This window comes from Octopus sinensis, linkage group LG8, assembly GCF_006345805.1.
Source record: "Octopus sinensis linkage group LG8, ASM634580v1, whole genome shotgun sequence".
NCBI lineage: Eukaryota > Metazoa > Mollusca > Cephalopoda > Octopoda > Octopodidae > Octopus > Octopus sinensis.
The window spans coordinates 87,516,636-87,535,401 of NC_043004.1; the positions used below are offsets into that span (position 1 = coordinate 87,516,636).

General features: G+C 31.1%; 1 protein-coding gene across 6 annotated transcripts in view; it reads right to left on the reverse strand.

Moving 5' to 3' along the window:
* Positions 1-18,766, reverse strand: part of LOC115214751 (trafficking protein particle complex subunit 13) — a 332,050-nt gene that overhangs the window by 88,666 nt on the left and 224,618 nt on the right. For all 6 annotated transcript variants that reach the window (XM_029783770.2, XM_036505549.1, XM_029783771.2 and 3 more), the window contains exon 2: positions 1,338-1,506. In XM_029783770.2, coding sequence (XP_029639630.1) covers positions 1,338-1,506 — 169 coding nt within the window. The remainder of the gene's footprint in view (positions 1-1,337; positions 1,507-18,766) is intronic.

An 18,766-nucleotide genomic window follows, 5' to 3' on the forward strand; every position in this document is an offset into this window, starting at 1 on the left:
TTACTTGTAGACTCTATTTTCTACTTCTCTACATTTTAATGACTCCCTTTCTTTGGTCTTTGCACTAAACAACATGCACAACTCTTTTTTTCCCTTCCAAGACTGACTCATTCTAGAACTTCCTTTTTAAAATATGCTTCTTTATTTTTAACCTTTCCAAAGCCTTTAATTGAACTTAAAAAACAGAAGTCATTAAAATGAAAGAATTGAAAGCAGAACATCAAGCTGACACATTGCTATGGAAATATTCACTTGATAGAAAATAGCGTTTATTTTAATACAAGATAATTAAAGCACACATTTTCTAAATTGAATTTATTTATTTATTTATTTAGTTCTTGATATTAGGTAGAAATATAAGTTGAGTTTAAAACAAACCAGCCATACATTATTTTACATATAAAATACAATTACATGGATTTGGGTTCAGTCCCCATTGTGAAGCACCTTGTGTAGGTATCTTCTACTACTGCTCTGGGCTGACTAAAGTCTTGTGAGTGGATTTGGTAGAGTGGAAATTGAAAGAAGACCATCATGTGTGTGTTTGTATGAGTGTATATATGTTTGTTTCTCCTTGTATTGACACTGTGTGATAGTTGTAAATGACCATTGTCATACAAGCAGTGTCATTAATTTTCAATGTTATGTGAAAACATATCTGATTAAGAAGAAATATTTTGCTTGGAAGCTGATGAGTGGTGGTGATAGGAAAGGTATCTTTTTGTAGAAAATTTGCCTCATTAAACTCTCTCCAACCCATGCAAACATAGAAGAATAGATGCTAAAATGATGACAATAAAGATTAGTTACTGTTACTGATCAGCTGCTATTGACTTTAGTTGACCAGGCTTATGGTAAACTGTTTTCAGATTCAGGCATTTCAAAATTTGGTTCCCATTTTAAAAAAAGTTAAGGTTTCAAACAGGAATAGTTAGGGGTTGTTGAAGGAGTATTTAACAGTTACATAACCATGTAGATGTCTACCTCAATATATGTTGAAAAATGGCTGATTTACATTGGGTAAAATTAAAGTCATGGATAAGTAAGTAGCCAACACTTTCCCCCAAAAATATATATATAGGAACAAAGAGATTTAGTGAGATGGAACTGCTCTAAGAACATTAGGTCATCATAGAAGAAATAGCATTGAACAGTGATACACTAAAATGATATTTTTGCCTATTTGGTCAGAGTAAGTCAGCACAGAAAATTGACATCCAAACATTGTTCATGCTGATGATGATGATAATGGTGTAGTGTGGTAATGATAATAATGATGATGATAATCATCATATATTATCTAAGACAACATCCAAATATAGAACTAATAATCTTACCCAAAATTTTGAGGAAGTGTTAGGAGATCTCCGACACCAAAATAGTCCACACCACTTGGTTTTGATAAGTCATCTAAATCCATTTGTTGGTAAATGGCACCTGAGAGATCCCTTTTATCACATATTAGAGGATGGAAAGGCATCAGTGATGGCTTGGTCAGCCGCATCACTAAAAAACAAAACAAAGAAAAACAATTGTAAAGCAGTACAAAATAATACATTAGTAAATGAAGTAGCAATTAAATTAAAGTCACTAAATATTAAATAAAACAGTTGGTCTGTGAAGCTAGAAGGAAGAAATATTATTTTCATTAATAATTGAGAAGTTGAGATGCTAAACAACTGAGAGGGTTGGTAAAGGTTGCCAGAGTGCAATCTATTCACCTTCACTATAAGGAGAAATTAAATATAGTGTCATCATCTCAAAACATAAATTCATGGTTACAAAGATTGCCACAATTGGGATATTATATGTGACTTACCAAGTTATAATTGCACCAACCCTATACGCAAATTGCTTCAACAAAGATGCCTTGATAATATAGAATTATGATTTGAAACGAGAAAAAACAATGCATTATTGTGAATTCATGGAAATAAAAAGAAAAAAAAAAGCTAATGAGTAAAATTTGCAACTCTAGAACAGAAGAATGCTGGAATAATTATTTTATGGTATAAAAACATTTTGCTACTGAATTTGTTTAGGAGCAAATTGAGTCTACAGTGATAGCATTTACCAAATACAATTTCATTGGCTCTTAAATATTTCACACATTGGAGAGAGAGAGAGAGAGAGAGAGAAAGAGGGGGAGAGAGAGAGAAAGAGGGGGAGAGAGAGAGAAAGAGAGAGATGAGATGAGATAGTCTAAAAAGAGAACTTTTACACTGTTGCATGAATTGTTAGAAATAATGGCCAAATCTTCCTGACATTATATCATAACATGCTAGTTAAAAGAAAAAAGGTTCATTTGTTGTAACTTAACCCTTTAGCTTTTTCACATTCGTATTATTTTGTCAAATGTAATGCTTATTTATTCATATTGTTTTGAATTAAACATGCATTATTTCACAGCTTTGAGATTTCAATATTTACTCTTTACTCTTTACTCTTTTACTTGTTTCAGTCATTTGACTGTGGCCATGCTGGAGCACCGCCTTTAGTCGAGCAAATCGACCCCGGGACTTATTCTTTGTAAGCCCAGTACTTATTCTATCGGTCTCTTTTGCCGAACCGCTAAGTGACAGGGACGTAAACACATAAGCATCGGTTGTCAAGCAATGCTAGGGGGGACAAACACAGACATACATATATATATATACATATATACGACAGGCTTCTTTCAGTTTCCGTCTACCAAATCCACTCACAAGGCATTGGTCAGCCCGGGGCTATAGCAGAAGACACTTGCCCAAGATGCCACGCAGTGGGACTGAACCCGGAACCATGTGGTTGGTTAGCAAGCCACACAGCCACTCCTGCACCTATAGTTGTTTATTTTTGGAAATGACATTGTAGGTCAGGTGTGAGAGGCAGAATCTAGTTGGTTTGAACAAAAAACAGATAGAATATTTTGTTTGCATATGGCCAGTTTAAATGCTGAAGGGTTAATAATGCTTGACATGTTGGGTTCAGTGGGAGCTGTAATTTCGAATGTCTGCTGACAACTATATTTATTAATACCAGCACTACATTGATCAATATAAGACAATCAAATAAACCAGTCCTTTACTGATATTTTGCTACATTTGATTATACAATTCATGGTAATATAGCAAAAGAGCTGCTACAAGATATAGAGAATAAACCCTATTTAATATCCTGTGAATAACACAAATTGTTTGAAACTATTTATAAATATAACACTTGAACATGACTGTATAACTTACAAGTTGAGTTTTATTTTACATAAACATATGATAAAAGGAAAAATTTGGCAACATCACATACCAATAAAGTCCTGCTCTTGAAAACTTATCTTTTACAATTTGACATTAACTATAGATGCTTTTACCAGATGTTAATATGAAGTACTATTAACTTCAGTAAGATGATGCTTCAGTTCCCAAATGATGTGAGATAGTTATCATTTTTCCTAAACTTAACGTCCTATCAACATTATTACCTTCATATTTTAGATTACAATGTTTTTATACGAAGTTTTAAGCTTGCAGCAAAAATAAATACAATAAACACCTGCATTCATTAAAAGGAAAAGAAATATATGTGATGATTACTTATTGGGCAAGAAAACATAAGTGTTCTGTAATGATTCCTGTTCTGGCACACATACCAAAGAGCTAATGATTAAAAAATATTGATTAGCTACCATTATTAGCGAAACTAATCAGTTTTCCTTTCTGTTAGAATGAATTACGAGAACTTGCCATTTATAACCTATTTTATTAGTTAATCCAAAGAAAGAAAAAAAAGAAAAGAAATCAATACACACATATAATGGAAAATATTCTTCTTTTTCACTTATTTGAAGTGCACGTTTATTTAAAAAAAACAATGAAAAATATAAAAATAAATATATTGGTATGGTTATGTATAAGATGAGATAGAAGGTGAAAAAAGAATGTGAATGTGTGCAAGAACTGTGTTAATAAATGAAAGTATTTCATTAAGTTCCTTGAAATATCTATGAAAGCATTTTTGAAAATTGCGTTTTTTTTTAAACTTTTTACATCTTTTACCTGTCCAACTAATTCCAGTGCTGGAATTGGAAGAGGAGATTGAAATAACTATGATAAAGGTGATCTTTAATCAAAAGGATTCATAAAACATTCTGATTAAACGAAATATAAATATATAATAAGCTTCCTGACAATACGCACTTCCATGTTAAGCATTTATACCCAAATTAATCCGAAAATCAATTTTTAAAACTTATGTGTATGTGTTTTTGTACACCTTTTCATTTTTATATTTTTGCCTTTTGATGTTATTTGGCAGAAGAAGAAATTTAATCCTGAAATCTTTTCCTCATTATCTTGACAATTAAAATAGTGACCTTCAACTAATCCAACCAAGTCATTTTTAAGCAACCCAAATTTAACCTTCTTACAATCTGTAATCTTAACAAATAAGCTTTTTAGGTTTTATTTCATTTAACTAATAAAGAAAACACAAATTGAATGATATACAACATTGTTGTGTAGATTACACGAAGTGAGTAAAAATGTGAGAACCTAGTGAGAATTGAACCCACAATATGTTTGTGGACACCTTGATGTAATTACTACTTCCATGTGTAGCAGTCTTATATGTTTATGATCAATCTAAAAATACTTTTTGAATCCTTATGTAAGCATATTTTTGCATACCCTTTTTATTATTTTTAACTCAGGCTTTCAGTGAAATATTTAGTAACTGAATCTTGATCTTGGCTCAGCAATAGCAAAAAAGCAGAAGCAAAACAAAATGGGATATGAAAATATATATGTGAATGGATTAAAAAAAAAAAAATCAGGGTTGATCTGCAGCTAAACAACAATAGCATTAGCAGCTCTTCAGTCTTTTTTCTTCCAAGAATCCTTCTAAATTCATATCTCTGATGTTTTTTGCATGTTTTTCTATCCATTTTCTCTTTCTCTCTCTCTCTCTCTCAAAAGTTTTTAACTCCAGCTTACATAGCTGATATCATTTTAATTTTTTAAATTATCATTTATTGTAGATACATTCATTTACATACACATTTACAATTATGCTCTTTGCATAAATACAGATTTACAAGTAACTCACATTTCTATTTAACCTCTCAGTATTGAGCCAATGTGTGAGCCCCAAAATGGTCACACAATGTGCTAAAAATCCTCTTTGAATCAGCTTATGTATACACACCCCATTTACATTGTTTTGTTAATCTTCTGAGGGATGCAGGTGATGTAAATAAGAAGATAATGTAAAGACCTCATAAAATTTGATGTTTAATGAATTGAAAACAAGTCTTTACAAATATATTATTCTTGAAAAAAAAAAATGAATTATAAAGGTTTTTGATATCAGGTGGTCAAACCTTACTATAGACAAGTTGCATATCTAAAGACTTTTGATCCAATCCCAGAGTTCATTGTAAACACTTTCCCATTTTAAATAAAACATGATATAAATGTTTAAAATCTTAACACAGCTGTCTGAGCTTAAATTGGCTTTTATATTACAATACAATTTTGGATTATAATTAATCTATAGATTATGCAACTAATGGCTTCTGGGAATGAAATACCAATATCATTAAATTTTCTATTAACTATTCTTTTCAGGATATCAGATCAACTGGTTTGTAGAATGTCTGAACACAAATTGTTACAAGCTACTGATAATTGTGTAGGTAGCCTAGTGTTTTCATATAAACTGATTTGATTTTCAGACTTACGAATACCATATATAGTAGAAATATTAATTTGGTAAAGCTAAACCACCTTTAAAACATTAGTTTTAAGTAGTTACTATTAAACATTAATTTTAATAATATTAGTGATGTTATCAGAATATCTCTTAGTCAGTTAACCTTTTGTGTAGCAAGGTGTGTAAATAACAAACAAAAAACGCTCATGGAAATTTTAAAATTTGAAGAACAGCAATAGAGCAACTGAGAACAAATCAGTCCCTTAGGTACTGAAGATATAAATATTTATATCTCCCTGAAAGTTGCATCTTATCAATGCGATATTGAATATATGTCAAGATTTGATCTGATTTAAGATGCTACTTGGAGTTATTTCCAAAAGTGGCTTCACAACAACATCCTATTTCTCGAGCTATCTGTTTTGATATGTCTGCTATAACATTGTATCAATAAAACATTTTCACTCATTTCTTCTTTCTTGCGAGGCTGCAAGCCAGAGATAATGATAGCTAAGGTTCTCAAATGAGTAGAATTTGTATGTTTCAAATCAATACTTTTCAGATAATAACATTAAAAAAAAAAACCCAGTTAAGGCTCTTAAAGCAATTAAAAGAAATGTAATTATGTCTATGTATGACAACAAAAATTAATTGAGGAATTGAAGCATTTAAAATATATAATTTTCTACAAATCCTTTTTAGATTTGTAGTGTTTTCACTTGGATTTTACATTGCTTCTGTAGTCATTCTATTGACAAAGGCTTCTTGAGGCTGATTACTTTTTAGTATGTTGATATAAATGACCTTTCTTTTTGCATCAATTGATTTCAATGTCATTTTCTTTAACAAGAATTTTATAGCTCACAAAATTGCTTACTGAAAGTCAATCTCTATATTTCATTGATTCAGTTCTTATTCAATCTAGCTTTCAATAACTGTTTCTTTTATTGTTTTATTGCTGTTTTCTCAACTTGTGTTTTCTGTAAAAATAAAAACAGACATGCCATACCAGCTTTTTTCTTCATCCTTATATCTCGTAACAACCTCATGAAATTCTTTATGCAAATGTAGTTTATTTTCTGGCAGCTAGATCTAGAGATAATCAAACAGGCTTCAGTATATCCTTAAAAGCAGCTATCAGAATATGGATATTTTACTTCTATATACTTATCAGTGGTTGGAAATATAGTATTAGATGACATACATCTTGATCTTTCTTTACCTAGAATGATTCTATGTGATTTGAGATATATATCAGCCTCAACCAATCCTGCTAATACCTCAGAAGATCAAGCATAAAAATAGAAAGCTTATAATTCATAAGGAGAAATGAGTGATTAGAGGAACATTTTCAAGAATTACTGGACCGATGAATGTCTCAGAGCTCCCAAATATCTAACTAACAAAATCAGATTTACTCTAAACTATAAACATGGCGATCAGCTTAGCAGGGAAGAAATATATATATATATATATATAAAAATAAGAAAAAAAACAGACCTGTAGATTCAGTAACATTAACTAGAACTACTCAATATAAATTGATATTGAAATAGTGGAAACGTTTTATCAATTCTTTCCAAAAATGAAAGTTGTATTAAAAGAGACAATACCACATAAATCATAATGGCTTGAAATGTTTTAGTTTCCATGATGGTATGGCTTGGGTATTTTTGCAAATTCTGATATTTGCAGTGAGCTAACCATCTCAAAGTTAATCACCCACAATTAATGATGGCTTTTTTATTTAGTTAAAAAAAAAAAAAGAAATTCAAATGCACATGGCTCTGTGGTAAAGATGTTCACTTTGCAACCACATGTTTTCAGCTTCAGTCCCATTGGGCAAGTGTCTCCTACTATAGTCCTGGGCCAACCAAAGCCTTGAGAGTGAATTATGTAGATGGAAATTGTGTGGAAGCCCATCATATATGTATATGTGTGTCTTTGTACCTCTGTACACTCCCACTGATTGACAACCAGTGTTGGTTTATTTATGTCTCTGTAACTTAGAGGTTCAACAAAGGAGATGGCTAGAATATGTACCAGACCTAAAATGTAAGTACTGAAGTTGATCAGTTTAACTAAAATTCTTCAAAGTGGTGCACTAACATGGTTGTAGTCCAATGATGACTGAAACAGCTAAAAGAAGAGGCAAAAGATTTAAACCTTAGATGGCTGAACATCTTAGATAATTGTTGATCTTTGTGAAAAAGTACCAAGGCATTTAAATCTCTACCTTAATTTTATCAACTACAGATTCACATATCAGATCAGCTCTCATATTTTGTACAATTATGAATTTAGAAGTTTCAATGAATGGACAAACCCTTGAAAAAAATAAAACAAAAGAAAAACAAACAAACAAACAAAACATGTAGAGTAATTAACTGGAGAATAATAAATTTATAGAGTATGTATTCTTTTATTATTAACTGTAAATTCTGCTGATTAATAATAAAAAATATATAAACTCATGTTTTGAGTTCTACTTTTTCTGATTGTATCACCAAACCTAGAATGATATGTAAATATTTTAAAACCATATGTACGACAAAATAAAAGTTGACTTACATTCAGCAAAATGTTACTTTCAATATACAAATGAAAATATAAGCAAACCTGTTAAACTATAAAATAAAACACACACATACCTGGCCTGATTAGAAGAAAGAACATGGAAAGACTTAATATAGGTGACAAGAAAGACACACTGATAATCCGATAAAATAATTTGGTGGGTGTGAGCTAACGACATTATAATTGAAGCAATCCAGAACAAGATGTTTTGAACTTGGTAAATATTTATTTTAACCTCAATTCCAACGAGACTAATTGCATTGTTAATAACTCACCTTTCATAATTCTCATCACATTAACTGAATGATTTTAAATATCATTTCATAACTTTACACCAATTTGTGTTTAGTTCATTAAGAGAGGAAACACATTTTCTTATATATTGAAGATAAGAACAAAATTGCTTCTATCAGGTTTATTTATGTGTGAATATCATCATCATTTAACATCCATGTTCCCTTCTGGTATGTGTTGGATGGTTTTAATAGGATCTGATGGGTCCAAAGTGCATTGTGTTCCAGTCTCTACTTTGGTATGATTTCTACAGTTGGATGGTCTTTCTAATGCCAATCATGAAACAGTGTGTACTGGGTGCTTTTAGCACTAGTGAGGTTGCTGTGCAGCTTGTAAGACTACAAGACCCAAGGCAAGAGGGAGGTACTTTATGCTTGCAGATGAAGGTTAAGACATGAGAGAAGGAGAAGGGACAAAGCAGGTTCTTGTTGTAGAGGAGCTACATGACTACTCACATTAGGGGAGAGTGAGAATGAATTAGTAGTAGCTGCAAAGAGAGATGTAGTAGTGATGAGGTGAGTAGAAGTGAGTGGGGACAGAGAAACTAGGATTATGAGTGGGTGGGAATTTGCAAGAGTGTAAGGGAGGGAAGAGAGAAGAAATAGGGGTAGGAGAGGTAGGCAACATCTATAAGGATTGGATAGGGAATGCACACACATACACACACATTTGTTGGTATAAATAGGAGGAACAGAACTCAATATACAATATATATATATATTAACTTAGCTGTAAAATTACATAATAAGCAACTAATGACCTGAGAGTTTTGTGAATTTCATAATTTTGGGTAGTCTTTCCCTCCCAATACAGTCTCTTCATTTAGCATCCTTATTATAACATTTCCCTAATGAAAATAAGAACAATGCTGTTACACTGTGCTTTTTCCTAACAATGGGATTCACACTGACATACTACTTTGAAATCCAGAACACCCCAAGCCTCTGATCCTCTAATTCAAGATCATTTCTAAATCTCTTAGTTTTAGCTTCTTGTGTTATGTACTTAACTTCTGCTTTTTCTCCTAGCAAGGTGATATTGTTCCTCTGTTCTCACTTTCTTCTTATCTTTCCAGGCCCTTCCCTTAGTTTTTATGACTATCTACAATACAATTATTCCACCATGTCACCCTCCATCTAGCTAGAACCTTATTCCATGCATAAACCTTACCTATGACTCGCAGCAAGTTATCTCCTAGAAACTGTCAGTAGTCCTTTATGTTAAAGGTCTCCATATCCTTTTCCTCCTTCCCAATGCATCAATATTTCTTTGAATCTATGGCATGCTTAAGAATCTTTCAGCTTCCATGTCTTCTTTCTCCAGATTATATCTTTGAGGCCATTTATATCCTATGCTAAAATTACTGATCACTAGTCTGAACGATACATTTTCATTGGAGAAGCTGCCTGTCTCAGTTCTTGATAATTAAAAAAAAATTCAGCATTACCAAAAAATTGCTAATTTACAGAATTTTCATCCAAATCACATGAGCAGATGATAGGTCAACAGAAGATTCTAGTGATTAGATATGCAAATGTTTTTTTGCTGAAAATCTTTGACATAATTTTTGAGCTGACTTAAAATAACAACCTAAACACAAATCAAAGTGTCTAAGATGTCAGATGAATAAAAACTAAATTCTTCTTAGAATATCAGGACATGTCTTTTTGATTGGTAATAATATAGATTTTACTTTGAGCAATTATTAAAATATTTTCTATCCACATATTAAACAACATTCTTTTATGTGATCCTACAAGCAAATAAAGCATTTCTTTAAATCAGTTTCGCTAAAAAGTTATATAAGCACTCCAGATCACTTGTGAATATTGTGAATATGTCTATACACCTAGAGGAATATACGTAATCTTTAATCAAGTCAAGTCAACCTCTCTGAACTTGCTCAACTTACTAGAAAAAGAAGTTAGATATCCTTCAGAGCACATTTTACCATCTTAACTCCATTCATACAAGCCCACCTACAACTGCCCCTGGTTCTATGATGCAAGCTTCCTGTTTTAAAGTGATCCAAGTCAAAACCTTCCATCAAAATTTCGTTTGAATTTATGTTTCAAAGAAAAGGTTAATAACGGCAATGCTTTCTTACTATAGTCTTCATTATTTTCAACATCAACTGGAATAAAATCAGTGCATTTCAACAGAAATATGGTAACAAAAGGGTTAAAAGTTTAAATACATTGGATAATGTGGTTCTAGATATACTGTATCAACAAAGTCACACTCAGAATGCATTTTAATTATAGGTCTGTTTGATCATAGTTAATCTGGAGTTAAATGACAATATTTTAAATAAATAACATAGAGAGGTTATATTTTTAAGTGTTAGAATTGTCATAATTCAGAGATTTATTTTTATCAAAATGTAATATTTAGAATATAGAGTTGTCATTTAAAAGTTATACGTGCCACTTATCTTTAATTTATTATCCTATGAGACAATTCTACAAAATAGTTTTAATGTTTTAATATTTTGATAAAAATGAGAGGAAAACTAATGTCTCAGTTCTGAGCATTGTGTTTTTGATAGCAAAGGGTGAGAAGAAAAGAGGAAGAGTAAGCTATATTTATAAATATCACACACATTTGTATTGATAGCAACTGTTAAGTTGCTTTTCAACAACTAAATCCAATGCATCCACGCATATTTCTTCATGCAACACATTTCATAAAAGAAACATCTCTTCCTTACTACTAGTGAATATTTCAATGTATCTGATTTCTTTGCTGTCTGTGAGATATTTATTTTCCAAGCTTTACACACCAGATACTGCAAATTTTGATTCATAAAAGAAAAAAATAGATATTTACAAAGATATTTAGTAACCTATGAAATTTTGAATGTCTTATTTGTAAATCTACATTTTGGTAAAATATGCATTGATATAGTGAGTTTAAAATATTTTATTTATTATTATGGCAATAAAAATTATGGTATTTATGACATTCCAGTTTTCTCTATACTATTTCTGATGATAATGAGAACTTGACAGTGAAATTAATTCTCTATTTACATTAGTTTAAATTAGCAAATGAGGGCAAAAAAGAAACATAGACTTGAAGAAAGTATCAAATGATTTGAAGTTCTTGGAAATAATGATTCTCCAGTGAAGTGCATGTTTGGATTTTACATATGATTATCAGCTGTTCTTAGCTGAAGTGAAAATATAAGTCATTGTAATGTAGCCTCAGCTAGGTGAAGAATAGAGGATGCCTATAAGAGATTATGAAACACTATTTGGATTGAGAATTTATGAGGAATATTATAGCATGAACAGCATTTTGTTTCATTAAGATACATTTTGGTGCACTTGCAAGAGATTTGACAAACCACTATTTAAGTGGGATGTGCAGACCTTGTTGCAGTAAGCATTAAATGTATATTTAAAGAAAGCTATGCATGAAAGGTATGGAAGAGACTGAACAGCTGTGCCATTGGTATCAGAATTTGGTTGTTAAAGTCAGTAGTGGATGAACATCATTAATATAGAGATGGAAATGACTGAACATTAAGGTACACTAGAGTTTAAGTTATCCTTAAATTTGTTGAAATGACCCCAGGTGACACGCTACTCATTTTGGTGGGCAGTTAGGTACTTAGTTGCTGGGAAGTTGCATAAACTAGGAACAAGCAGCAAATACGCTTGCATAGCCTTTTAGCTTAGATGCATCTAAACTAAAATACTAAAAACTAATGTTAAAATGATGATGATGATGGCATGTGAGGCTTCTAGAAAAATTTTCATACCATTCAGTTAAAGTCTTTGTTGACAGTAAAAGCCTTTAGTTGAGGGGGTGCATCACTCCCTGACTAAATGTTTGTCATTTTTGATATGCATGTATATCCAGTGGTACAACAGTTAGCTAGAGAAGGGGTGTTTATGAGAGGATTTCTTGTATGTGTGAACATTGGAGATGGTAGCAAATCAATCAATGAGTGAAGTTTATATCAAAAAAGGTACTTCTTATGTTGTTTCTATTCCAGCTAAGAAAACAACTGATAATTAAAAGCTAGTAATCTAATCACGAATATCTTTGAAAACTTCTATTCATTTAAAAGTGACATGAAAATAAACGATGATATCATGCTAAAAAGAACAGAAATACTTTTGGTTACAATAAAATGTATACACTATAGAACAAATGTGAAATGGTATGAGATCACAATATATTTGCAGATGTTTATGAAGTTTTTTTCTTCTGTGTAATCATGAATTAGAATTTAATGACAACTTTAGAGAAATTCCAGAAAGAAGATTTTGAGAATGTTTTATCAATACACTGTCAAATTATGTAGTTAATCATCATCATCATTTTAATGTCCCTTTTCCATGCTTGCATGATGAAATTTATCAAAGCAGAATTTCTACGACCAGATGCCCTCCCTGTCACCAACCTTCACCTGTATTTAAGCAAAATAATATTCCCCATGACCACATAGGTTCTCACAGAATATTGGAAATGAATGACACTGCTTGTATAACAGTGACATTCATTTACAACTATCATGCAACTATCAAGACAAGGAGGCACATACACATGTATATGATGGGCTTCTTTCAGTTTCCCATCAACCAAATCTGCTCATAAGGCTTTGGTTGGTCAACCATACAGAAGACACTCGCCCAAAGTGTCAAACAGTAGAAATGAACCTGAAACCATGTGGTTGGGAAGCGAACTTCTCAACCACACAGTCATATTTTCATCCAAGTAAAATAAACAAAATTTTAACTTTTGGCTGGATTAGAAGGTTTATTATTACTCTTGAAGTCAATACATTTCTCCTATCCTTCTCTTCTTGAATGTATCATCATATAAATGGTAGTAAGTACTTTAATGATAAAATATCCATTGCCAGAGAGAAAACAAATGACTTCAATACTACTGATATCAAGGACTGGTAGAATCGGTATTTCATACAACTATCTCAGTAATTTTTGCATTCTTTGGTTGGTGTAATCCATAGCATTTTCAGAGAATTTAGTCAGTATGTCTTTATTTTAAAAAAATTATTTTTCAAGCAAATTTTTAAAAAGAATATCTTCATTGCAGAAAAATAGTAAAATGATCTATGGAAAAATAAAGAAAGAAAAAAATTATTTCTTCTGTAAAGTGAATGCAAACCTAATACTGAAATTATTTTATTGATCTAAGCAAGGGCTGAAAAATTTCTTATCAAAATGCCATAGGAAATCTTCATTTTTCAAAAAATATTGAAGTCAAGTGGTATTTTAAATGAGCTGTTAAAAAGTTTTACTTGTTCATATGTTATGAGGAAAAACAGATAGCTTCCAAGATATTATCATAATAACTAAAATTTTTGGAATCCATTTTATAAGGTGAACCTCACAGAAAATTGATTTTCTATTTCAGGAATACAATGGTAGCCACAATTTAAATTACAGATGGAAATAAAAGAAAAGGAAAACTGCTTTCAATTGAATTCCATTTTGGTCAGTCTACAAAATTTCTTTACATGTAGAGAATGAAAAATTCAGGTCAGATTAAAAGCAGCTGGTTTATATTGAGGTATTTAAATATGTTTCTAGCATATTAAGTAATATAATTATAAATTTTATATTTAAAAAAAGAAAAACAAACACAAATTCCTTTTGTAAGTATTATTGTATACAATCTCTACTTTTTAACTCTTTATGGGATCAAATATATTCATAGCTCAAACATTCCTATTCTAAATTCATTTTGCTCCATTATCAACATAGATACACAAATAAGAAAAACACAAAAAAAGTGACCTAATATAGAAAGAAAAATACCCAAACAAAAACAACAAAAACGGATCTAAATTTTCTAAGGAATAAAATATGCAACTCTAAATGATAATAATTTTAGTTCATTCACCCCTAGATTTAAAAAAAAATTGTATTGCCTTAAAACTTGATTTTAAAAAGAAACAAAATTTTTGTTACAATCAAATTATTTATAATTGGAATGCAAAACAAGTGAAATGTTTATAACAAAAATTTAATAATGAAAGCTCCTCATAAGATTATCTTGAATACAGTACAAATAAAATTTGTACTAGCTAAAAATAATTTCTTTGACAATCTTATTTTTATAATCTTTGAGAAATTTAACAATTTGTTAGTCAGAATGGGCAACAATATCATTATATTGACATATTTTTACCAGTCAGGCTTCAAATCTTGCTAGATCATCTTTGCCTTTCATTGTTTTGGAGTTGATAGAATAAAATATCAGTTAAGTATCAGAGCTGTTGATACTGACTATTCTGCTCCTCTCAAAATGCTGACCTTGTGCCTAAACTAGAAACAATTGTAAGTCAGGATTGAAAGAGCAGTCTTATATAAAGACGATTTTGTAAAATATCCTTCTAGCAATATCACAAAGGATGATACGGACAAAGATGGAACACTTTGGCTAAAATCTGATTAGGCTGTGTATGTCAGGGAGACACACACACACATGTGTCTGGTTATATTCTGTTGTTTATAAAGAAATTATTTAATTAGAATGTGATGACCTTTTATTAGGAACTTATGCCACTAATTGTGATTAGGAAGTTGTGTCTCTAGAGGTTAATTCTGTGAAATTTTTTTATCTCTTGAACACAGAGCTTCTTTTTCTGATTAGATACAGTTTTTCTGCTGCTTTTATTTTTGATAGAGAGAGATTGTTTTATATATATATATATATTAGTTAATGAAATGTCTAATTCTTCTTAGAAGATTACAAATATTTATGTCCATTAGTGGGAGCCATAAAGCCTAAGATAGATAGAGATGTTGCACAATCTAATTATACAAATATAGCTGTGTGCAAACTTTCGAAAACATAGCACATAACTCTTAAAAAAAGTGGAAGGACATAATCAAGATGAAGGAATAAAAATAGAATTAAATAAAAATAAACAAAAATATGTAACATTTTTGCTTTAATTAAAACAAAAATGAAAGAAAAAATTATATGATCAGAATTTTAAATTAGAATATGTCATATGCTTTCTAGTTTTTCCTCTTTTTGACCAGAATGTATTTGGGCCTAGTGATTTTAAAGTCACCTCATGAAAACCCCTTAAAACCAACATAGACATAACTTTATAAAAAGTCCAAATTTCTGTCTCATTTTCTCTTAAGGATTGGAAAAATATATATAATTTTAAATATACATTTAGTTATTTATAAAAATGAAAACATTATTGAACAAGTGTGAAACAGTATAGGATCACAATATTTAGTTTAAAAACAAACTGAATTACAAAACACCTGCTAATCATTTATAAAACACAAACAAATAGACATTGCAATGTAAAAACTGATCACACACTTGAGATGACAAAGTCAAAACATTCTTCCAGATGTTAAACTATTACCAGAAAAGAAAAATGAAACAAAAAAGGTTAAAAAAAACAACCTTTGGCCACTGCTTAAGCAGAATTACATATAAAGCCACTTTGATCATCAGTTGTCATTGACAAATAATCTCTTCTTCTATTGCTTTGTGGCAAATTTCTCATGTTATTCATGATATTCCAGGACCTGAACATGAATCATAGAACATTTTGATAATTAACCAGAAGTATCTAAAAAAAATATTTTAGCAGTCCCCCCAAAAAACAAAACAAAACAGAACAAATCTAGTGTTTTTATAAAGTTTTGTGTATATTGGTTGGGTTTATAGTTTCGATGAGAGAATGTTAAAAGTTAGGAGACCAAGTAGATTTTGGTTAAAAAATCAAAAAAGTCAAAATTAAAATTATGGTCATGTAATGTTTTTTTAAATTAATGTAGGCTTTTATAGCTCTCATTAATGTAAGTAAACATTTGCAAGAATTGAACATTCCACTTATGTGAAGATAATCATCATTGTTTAATGCCCACTTGTCCATGCTTGTATAGGTCAAATGGAATTTGTTGAGGCAACTTTTCTATGGCTGGATTCACTTCCTGTTGCCAAGCCAGATAACATTTCCCCATGGCCAGACATATTTTCCATGAAAGAATGGGAACGGACAATCTCATTTGCATGACAATGATGCTTATTCACAACTATCACATGATGTCCAGACAAGGGTGCCTAAACACACACATACCTATATAGACAGACAACAGACACATACACACACATTTATAGACAGACAGACAGACACATATTTATAGACAGACAGACACATTTATAAATTTATAGACAGACACACACACATAGACAGAGACATATATACACACATTTATAGACTGACACACACATACACATATCTATAAACAGACATACACACACATTTATAGACAGACACACACACACACACACATACATACACATTTATAGACAGACACACATACATACATTTATAGACAGACACACACATACATACACATTTATAGACAGACACACATACATACATTTATAGACAGACACATACACATTTATAGACAGACACACACACATACATATTTATAGACAAACATACACATTTATAGATAGACAGATACACACATTTATAGACATACACATACATATCTATAGACAGACACACACACACATATCTAGAGACAGATACACATACACTACAAGCTTCTTCCAGTTTCTCTCTACCAAATCTACTCACAAGTGGAAAACACTTGCGCAAGATGTCACGCAAGGAGATTGAACCAGAGACCACATGGTTCAGAAGCAAACTGTTCATCTACAGGCATACATACATATTAGTTTAGTCTCTCTCTCAATCAAATATTAAAAATGGTGCCTATTAGAAAGAAACCTTGTGTTCAAGAGTTAAAGAAAGACACAAATTTAGCCTCTAGTGACACAAGTTTGCTGTCCGCAGAACTTATCCACACCATTCTGGAATTTACAATAGGGTTTGTGCATAAAAAAACCCCCCACCTGTGAATAGAAAACACAACATTGCTTAGAGAAAGCAATGGAGAGCAGATCAATTGGTCAGGAAATGAGTCTGGCGAATACATTATCAATTCAGATATGGTTTTTATTAGGAGCCCACACACCTGTCATATAGAACAGCAACCAGTCCAACCATTATACATATATATAAGCCTACTGGTACACAAATGTGTGTGTGTGTGTGTAAGTAACTCAGCAATAGATATGCAGAACACTAGGGTTCTTTATCTCAGTGATATTTACTTTTGAGTTTATTTGTAATGCTCATGTTATATATTATAATATTTATGACACATTATTTCTGTATACCATTTGCTTGACGTTGTAATTGAAACCTTATTTCATATTTACTTTATAATAGTTGGTATGGGTAGTCACAGTTAGATTGATTTATTGACAAGTAAATGACATAAATTAAACAATGTTATCTTAGAGTTTTCTTTATTATGGAAAGAATCCATAATTCTCTGCAATTTCTATAATGATGTTACATTTTCTCAAAATACTAATTTATGCCATCCTTTAATAAACCTATTGAAACAGCAGCTTAACCCTTTTAATTATTCCTTTCATTTTTAACTCCCACAAAGAAAAATCAAATAGATATGAGTTTATCAATATTAACAGAGTAAATAGAGCTCAAAAAATATGAAGAAAATAGAGAGAAATTATGCATAACAAATATTTAGTAATTAATATTGCTTTTTTTTTTCCATGTCTCTATTGAAGCTCATGATTTGTGACAACATTGGAGAGGTGGAAAGGATTAGAGTTTAGAATTAACAACATGTCACCAGTTTCTGCCAGGTAGATATCTAAGCAAAGTAAAAATAGAAGGAGGGAAAATCTATACAGAGAACATATTTCAACTTAAGAGAATGAAATGAGGGAAAATTATTTTAGAAGAAACATCGTGTGTGTGTGCATGTGTGTTCAGACACACACACACACACAAATGAAATGTATACATCTGTAATTTATTAGTTCCTTGTAAATGATTAGAGTGGCAGGAGTTAGGATTTGCTATGGCTCTTAAAAGCTTGTAGAATCTGACTTAACTATCTTGCTACCAGAGAAGTTATCAAGATTAAAAGGAAGGCAATTTAAATTCTTTGCAAATTTATATATATGTTTAGCATATACATAAATGTTTAGGTGCAGGAGTAGCTTTGTGGTAAGTAGCTTGCTTATCAACCACATGGTTCTGGGTTTGTTCCCACTGCGTGACACCTTGGACAAGTGTCTTCTACTATAGCCTCGAGCTGTCAAGCTGACCAAAGCCTTGTGAATGGATTTGGTAGATGGA